This window comes from Patiria miniata, unplaced genomic scaffold (genome assembly GCF_015706575.1).
Source record: "Patiria miniata isolate m_02_andy unplaced genomic scaffold, ASM1570657v1 HiC_scaffold_3, whole genome shotgun sequence".
Taxonomy (NCBI): domain Eukaryota; kingdom Metazoa; phylum Echinodermata; class Asteroidea; order Valvatida; family Asterinidae; genus Patiria; species Patiria miniata.
Genome location: NW_024037069.1, coordinates 34,553,491 through 34,561,728, shown reverse-complemented (window position 1 = coordinate 34,561,728; position 8,238 = coordinate 34,553,491). Strand labels below are relative to the sequence as shown.

Below are 8,238 nucleotides of genomic sequence, written 5' to 3'. Positions count from 1 at the left end.
AGACTGGAAAAAAAAACAGTCAACAAATGTCACTTTTCCAACAGAGAGAAGAAACAAAAAGAATAAAAACTTATTCAAAATTTGATTTTACAACAAAAAACTTGCACAACATATCTCTAAACATTTCGAATATCATCCAGCACACAACAGCAAGACAATGACAAAGTAGAACAATATCATTCACTTTCATCTACAAAAGAATAAAATAAATAATCATAATACATTTTTTTGTTTAGTTAACTACTACACAGAGATGTCTAAACATTAAAATAAGTCAATTTTTCACACCAAGTGTAGTTAGTTACACATCACTTGAACCAATAAATCGTGGCAGGCAACCTCTTTCAACATTCAGCATAAAGAAAGTAAATCTGCAGTTGGAAAAAAACTCAAGACTCTTAAAACCAAAGAATTTTTACCAGATGGCTGGCCGTTTGTGCAGTGTAATACACAAATAAACTTCAATGACATGTACAGACAACTTTCATACAATGAAATCCAATCAATGAGATGGAAAGAATGTAGCATCCAGACGTCACTTTTTTGGTTGTGTACAAAGTCTAGGGAGAGTTGAGTGCATTTTCAAAGTATTTTCTAACAAAATTGGAAATGTTTCTTAGTCCCAAATTAATACCTTTTCAATTTTGTTGCAATGACTTCACCTTCACTGAGTTAATAAATAAAAATTTGATTTTCATTGTTCTAAAAATTCTATGAGATTTTGGAATCCTGTTGGCAAAAACACCTTTCTCCTAACGTCCCTTTTCCATTTTGAACAGAAAAACACATCCAAGGATTTCCATCAAAGACTGAACATTTACTACATTTACATGTATCTTATTAGTTTCTATCACTGCATTATTATCCGACAATAACGTACATTGTATATACATGTTCTAGCGTACAAATTGGCCTGAGCACGTCTGTACAAGCTCTTTATAATGTTACTACTCTAAGATATATAAAATAAATTATTAGTAGCACCATTTGTAAAAATATTGTCTGTACATAATGCATACAGGTAACATTACGTCCTATAGGGCTCTGTGCAGAAGTACCCCCTCAACGGTAAGAAAGGGAGAGTTGGGGGAGACCACTGGGAGAGACATTCAAAAGTATTGCCAACGACGCCGATGACGCAAAGATGCTATGGCTTGCATGCACATCAAAAATTAGTTGCGCGTACTTCACGCCATACGTGTGGATCAGTATGTGCACGCAGTGTGTCCCACCAACTGTTCATACTCAAATGCCCAACGAGGGGCAAAAATGTGGAAAACTGCTGTCAGTTGTGGGACACTTTTTCAGAGTTTATAGATATGAATGGAGTATGGAACCAGGAAAGTAAAAGCTTTCACTTTAAGACTGGTTCCCGCTCCCTCTCTTCAGTCTACAATATAAAATAGGGATCAGGAACCAGCCCATCACTTCACTCTTGTGTTCCCTGGTACTCACTTATTCCTAAATGTAAACAGATTAAGGGTGTGTTCGATTAGCTCGCCCGAGTTGACTCCGGTTAACCCCGTGCCGGGCGATTAGCTCTGACGTCATTCTCGGGGCTTACTCGGGTCAGCCACCACAGTTCGATATCTGTGACACTACTGAAGTATGTAGAGTATAAGTTTCTTGAAACCACACTTGGACTAAAAAATTCAAGCTAATGTTCTTGAATTGAATTTGGTCAACCGGAATGTTCTATTTAATAGGGAGCCAGTTTCTATATGAAACAACCTGGTAGGGCCACTTATTCTCATGCAGGAAAAGTTGGAGACATATTATTCCAGCTTGGAATAACCAACAAACAGTAATGTTCCAAACTGGAATGTCCCATGTTTTTGGGGGGAAAACCAAGGTTTTAAGTTACAGACATTCTCTAAACACAGGTCATATCCTTAGAAAATTCAAAAAATAAAATTCGACCTTGTAGCTGTGAAGACCAGGCAAAGCTACACAGGACTCTTTTAATTCATCAATTTTGCAGTTTACTTGCATTGAAATTAATACTGTTTATTAAAGACAAAAAAAGTAAACAGTGTTACTCGCATCATCAGAACAATCTTGACTAGAAAGAGTCTCAAATCTCGACTGGAACGAGTCATAAATGTAAGTTGAATGAAGAAGCTGAAGTGAAATTACAACCAGTGAAAAGGTTGTAAGTGTTAATTCAGCGTAGACAGAAAACCAGTTTCTGAAGATGTCTCCATGAGGATTTAACGGTCAAAGACAAAGGTGTTTGAGAAACACACTAAGTTTTCTCTCCTCATTCTCCACCACGAGATGAGGCAGCCGTTCTCCTGTTCCTTGTCTGCCTCCTCCTCAAAGATGTCATCAATTTTTTATCTTCTCCACAAAGGAAAGTATAAACTTCCTTCCTCCATCACACGATAACACAACTGCTCTCCTCAACATCTCCTGCCTTCTCAAACAAAGATGCCCACCAAAAGTTCTCAACCTATCAAAGAAATGCATCAACTTGCCTCTTTAATCAACAGACGGAGGAAACCATTCTCAGCATTGTCTTACAACGAAGAAGTCAAGACAGGCAACGATAAAGATGAACTTCTCCTCAAGAAACATCTTAATGTTCCTCTTCTCGTTCTATCATGAGATGGTGCATCCGTTCTCCTCATCTTTCACCTTCTCCTCCTCAAACACGTCTTCCTCCGACAGCTCGTGCTCCGAGATGACCCCGCTGCCGTGAGACCCCAGCCGACGGATCTCCTGATGTCCCACGGATTGGTCCGAGGTGGAGGAGGTCCTGGAGTGAGGGGTGTGGGGAGGAGTGACAGCCTTCTCCACGGCTTCCGCTAGGACCTGGGCCTGGGGCCTGATGGCCAGCAAGAGGGGCTTGTAACCTGGACTGTAGGGGAAACAAAAAACAATTGATTGATTTTGTTGAGTTGGGAAAAAATTAACACCAATATTGAGTTTCGCACTTCAGTTTTAAGTGCTCTGTGTTTAGTGTTTTCCAAAAGCTTGTTGAAAAACCTTGAAAACAAGCTCTTAAAACTGTCTTGCTTAGTTGAGGTGGACCAAACAGTCTGACAGCAGTTTAGGACACTATTTACATTTAGTTAGTCAGTCAGTCAGTCTGTCAGTCATTGACTTAGTCAGCGGACAGTAGGCTGGTACTTGAAGTCCAGTAAAAATCAAACTTTTAATCAAGGGTGAGATTGGGAGAAAATGGAAAAACCCACGAAATAATCTGCGGAAGGTCTGAGGATCACCGAGGGCCCCAGAGTAACATAGGATCTATGGGATATGTTTGCATTTGCCTTAAAGTACCCCTTACAATACCCATTTCTTTTGTTCTATAAAAAAATTGTCAAGGTAAAAAAAACCTTTATGGTAAAATCTCAGGAATTCCAGATTTCACAAGAGATTCTTTTAAATCCTGACATCAGGAAAACCCCTCATTAAAAAAATCCCAAAATCAGGAAAAACTTCTGACAAATATCCCACCTGTATAACAGAGAATCTTAAATCAAAACCCAAAATCTTAAAGTCTTGGGAATATAGAAAATTAATATCTCAATTTCAGAAATTAAAACTCCAGAAACAAAAGCTACCTACCATTCAGAGTCTGCCCAGAGCTCCAGAAACGACAGCCCCTCCCTCATGCGGGCCACTACATCCAGAGCAACGTCGGAGGATGTGGTTACCATGACAACCTTAGTGATGAGAGCCAAGTCCCTGAGAATGATGGCGATGAGGAGAGCCCACTCCAGACACAGGGCGGCAAGGAAGATGTCAAAGAGATACCTGGGAGATAACGATAGGAAGACGAGTGATAATTGTGTTATTGTTTAGGCTTTTTGAACAATAACTCCCACAACATTTTTGTACGGAATGTTCCTGAATCCTCCTACATCTTCCACTGTAAAGGAAACATAATTAAGGTACTTACTTTATGTCACAAATAATGTATCGGCGCAAAGTTAGAAAAGCTGTCACAATTTAATGTGGCCCATCAGGCCGGCTTTATGTCTAGTTTCCTTGCCATAAAATGACTGAAAATATTTCTATTCCCCCTGGATGGGATGTCAGTCCATCGTACGTTAAATGCCATTACCCATAAATACTCCTGGGTGGAGAGAGGCAAGTTGGGGTGAAGTGGCTTACCCAAGGACACAACATATGGCCAGCAGCTGGATTCGAACCCCTGACCCTCTGATCGACTTTAACCACTAGGCCACACTCCCCCACTCTGAAACCCTACCCTACTCTAATTCTCACACATACTATCTCAATGACAACCCATACCTGAGTTCTTTGTCTGATTGTCTTGGGCCACTCTGACTCAGCTGCAGGTAGAATTGCTCCAGTTCTTCCAAGTTGGCGTTGCTGCTCCATATACTGTCCTCTAACGGGTTCTCCCCCTCACCAAACATGGAACTGCCCTCCGAGGGCTCAGTGGTGCCGATGCTGTTGTCGTCAGAACCTGATGGAGTAGTACCAGGCAAATTAATGAATTCACTCAATATTTCACATTTGCGTACATGTCACTAAAACTTAGAGGAACTTTTTGTAGACATGAGCACAAAGAAAAAATATTTCTTTCTTAAAGGTAATAATTATTTGCAAACATCAAAAAACAAAACTACCAAATTATTATAAAATACCTTACTTGACTGTACGTGAATAAAAGTTTCAAACATCCTGTGAAATCATGGCATCTTGTATGCTGTCATTTTCCAGAAAAGTGGAATTTTGTATCAATTTCCAATGATGGGCAACCGACCATCGTTGGAAAAACTTCTTATGTAGAAATCAAGCAACCAGTCAGTAACTCAGTTAGTCAAAAGTCTGGCCCTTCATACCAACAAAATAAAGTAATAAACGAATTGATACCTTTGGCTGAGGGGTATTTGAGCATAGCCTCTTCAGTGCGGACCTCACTGTGAGTACTGTCTGACGTCAGGCTGTGAGGTCTGATCAGGATACGTAGGTCCCTCGGGTGAGCTGGCAGGACCTGGTGGGGTTTGTCGGTGTCTGGGTCTCCGCTGAGCTTCAGGCCATTGATCTGGGCTTGCATGGTGGCAGCAGTGGGCGGCGAAGACTTGACCAGTAAACCTAGCAAGCAATCAGATTGTTGGCTTAGTCCTCAGCTAGTAACTCAACATTTCCATATCATTCTGAGATATGGCAATCACAACAGGAGGCCTTTTTAAGGTCGAGGTAAGTGAATGAAAGATTTGAAGCATCTTACTTGGCGTCTTGGTTGCATTGATGGCGATGGAAGCTGATCCGCTAGTCAGTGTCGGGAGAGGCCAGTGGAAGTCATGATGAAGCTGCTTCAAGGCTGCCTCAAAGTCTTCTACTTTGGCAACGCGACCCCTAAAATCAAAAGATAAACACTTTATTCTCAGGGTAGTTTTGCATCTCAATTGGTAAGTGTCGATCCCTTCCAAATGGATTGCTATGGAAGATACAACTCATCAGCAAAGACTGGAAATGGAGTTAGCAAGGATCGGGAATGCATCGGCAGGAGACTCATTTTGCTTATTAAAGGATCATTATTTATGTATCATCACAATATCCTCCCATATCTTTTGCACATCAGATCCCCCTTGACAGATAGTAAAAGATAATGGCGGATCATAGTATAAAGGTGAATGCAAAATATACGCCAACATATTTCAGACTTAAAGCATTTGAAACATCTCACAGATCATGGGTTAAACCTGACCAAGTCAGCCTACTGACTCAAAAATATGCTTAATATGAGAAGAAAAATCCTTTCTCCCAAGGAAAACCCGAGAACGAGTTCTTGGAAGCTCTCCAACAATTCTTACAAAAACAAATTTCACCTCTCTTTTGCCAGCCACGCCTGCAGCTTGAAGTCCAGGTAAGCCACAAACATCCCAAGGTCTCTCAGCCTCAGAGACGTGATGAGTTTCCGAGCGTGTCGATTGAGAATCACATCCACGAAGTACTCCTCGACGGATGAGGACTGATCCGTCGTCTTGGACTGGGAAGATGAGGGCTTGGATTGTGAGGACAGACGGCTAAAGAGAGAAATAAAAAGAGAGATATCATCAAGACTCACATAAATTGTTTGCTCGCCTTCATTTTGCCTGTTTTTCTTTAAACTGAGTGTTATTCACAGCATGCACAGCATTAGAGGATGCAACCCCAATAGGCACAAACTCCCAAAGGAGTGACTTGAAGGGTACTTGTTTGCTCATCCACAGACCAGTTTTTTTCTGACCCCGCCTCCTGCTTCTCATTCCCCTGCCCCTTTTGCTAGAGTACCTCCCTCATTTAAAAAAAAACATGCCCCCTACCTATTTTCAAGCTTCATCTACATTTTTTTTGGTCCCACCTACCTTTTCCCTGGCCCTGCCTCCTGCTTCTAGTCCGCACTACCCCTTTGCTAGAGTGCCTCCCTCATTTGAAATTAGCCATGCCCCCTATCTATTCTCAAGCCCCGCCTACATTTTCTTTTGCCACGCCTACCTTTTCTCTGACACCACCTCTTGTTTCTCAGTCCCTCTGCCCCCTTTGCTCGAATGCCTCCCTCGCTTGAGACTAGCCACGCCCTCCTTGGCAGGTAGCGGGGTGGGGCTGCCCAGCGGGAAGACGATGGAATTGTTGAGGTTCGGGGGCGGAGTTCTGGCAACATCGAAGTCAGTGGCGCTGATGGAGCGTAGGAACCTGAGCAGATCTCGGCAGAGTTTCCACTCGCAATGCTCCAGTGCAGCATCCAGGAGCTGTGTAGCATGCTGAAAGTAACAGTCATGTTTCATTAAATTAACTCTAACCACCCCAACTCCATCAAAATCCATCCCCCATTTTGGTGGATTTTGGGGGACTTGGTCCAGAAGGCCTGGCATGACAAAATACTGATGGAGTATGATGGACTTAAGCCTAATGGCCTGAAACAGTGCTAGGGGTATTCGATTGATTTTGCCTAACTTCCTGTACTGCTACTGTGATAAAAGCCATGTGCAGCAAGTCCATGAATGTCAACCAGCGCATCAGTGGTGGATTGCCATATGTCATGTACAAGCTTCCCACCAAGGGGTTACTACTGGAAATAAGGTTGAAAAGAAAGTAAGCATGGGGCATGAGGTTGCCATTTTCCCTGACTGGGGAGGAGCAACTAGTGTAAAGTGTCTTGCCCGTGGACACACACACACTACAACCCAATAGGCTGGACTTGAACTCACAATGATGAATCACTGGTACTCACGTGTCGACTGACTTTAGGAGGCTCTAAATTCTGCAGGATGAGCAGATAGGAAGCAGCCGTCTGCAGGGCACCGGTTTTTATACATTGCTGTCAAACAAACGATGTGATAAAACAAAATAATTGTACTTTCTGCAACTTTAAATAAGATTCACATATTGAGACACAGTTTCAACTTGCAAATTATCTCTTTTCTGAAAAAGGAAGAAAAACAAATTGGGGGGGGGGGCTACTGTTTGACGTTGCCATGCTGAAAACTTTTTTAAACAATGGTAGGGTCGTGGATGGGTATAAAGGGATTTTCTTCACTGAGAGACAAAGATGCAATTCTGGCACTAACATTAAACATTTCTGTTGAATCTTGATAAACTGGGTGGGCAGTGAATAGAAAACAGGTTCAGGATTTAATTGGATTCATTGCACATAATTGTAGTTGAGTTCATCAAAAGTTATCACAAGTCCATCACAAGTCCATCACCAGTCATCCAATTTCATGTCAAGTCACAACTTGTTACTTGTGATCAGACTTGTGTTTAACTAGTGACCGGTCATCACAATACATCATAAGACATCACAAGTCATCACAAGGCATCACAAGTCATAACAATACATCATAAGACATCACAAGTCCATCACAAGTCATCCAGTCTCAAGTCAAGTCACAACCTTTTTCAAATGAACTGTGACAAAATGTTATTGTTAATCCAGTTACTTGTGATCAGACTTTTTAACTTTTTGAAGTTAAACTAGTAACCGGTCTTGTGATGGCCCTACGATGGACTCAACATTAACACTGTTTTCACATCATCACAAGACATGAAGGGGCGAGGGAGGGGTGGGGCAGGAGGAGGGGTGGGGCAGGAGGAGGGGTGGGGCAGGAGGAGAGGTGTACCTCAAAGAGTTCCTGAGGACTCCCGATGGTGCCAAAGAGGTACGGCCAGAGAGCAATCTCAGTCTTCCTGGCACAGTGAACGATGGTCTGTAAGAACTGAGGGAACTCCTCTATGAAGGCTACCACACGCGGAAGGAGAGCATCTGATGATAGA

At 42.2% G+C, this 8,238-nt stretch overlaps 1 protein-coding gene across 1 annotated transcript in view; it reads right to left on the bottom strand.

Moving 5' to 3' along the window:
* Positions 1-714: 714 nt before the first annotated feature.
* LOC119738031 (guanine nucleotide exchange factor subunit RIC1-like) overlaps positions 715-8,238 on the bottom strand; it is a 30,994-nt gene continuing 23,470 nt past the window's right edge. The window contains exons 23-31 of the mRNA XM_038212750.1: positions 8,085-8,227; positions 7,196-7,282; positions 6,460-6,725; positions 5,811-6,008; positions 5,210-5,337; positions 4,852-5,073; positions 4,264-4,441; positions 3,574-3,762; positions 715-2,860 (exon numbers count right to left, since the gene is read on the bottom strand). Coding sequence (XP_038068678.1) covers positions 2,602-2,860; positions 3,574-3,762; positions 4,264-4,441; positions 4,852-5,073; positions 5,210-5,337; positions 5,811-6,008; positions 6,460-6,725; positions 7,196-7,282; positions 8,085-8,227 — 1,670 coding nt within the window. The 3' untranslated portion in view covers positions 715-2,601. The remainder of the gene's footprint in view (positions 2,861-3,573; positions 3,763-4,263; positions 4,442-4,851; positions 5,074-5,209; positions 5,338-5,810; positions 6,009-6,459; positions 6,726-7,195; positions 7,283-8,084; positions 8,228-8,238) is intronic.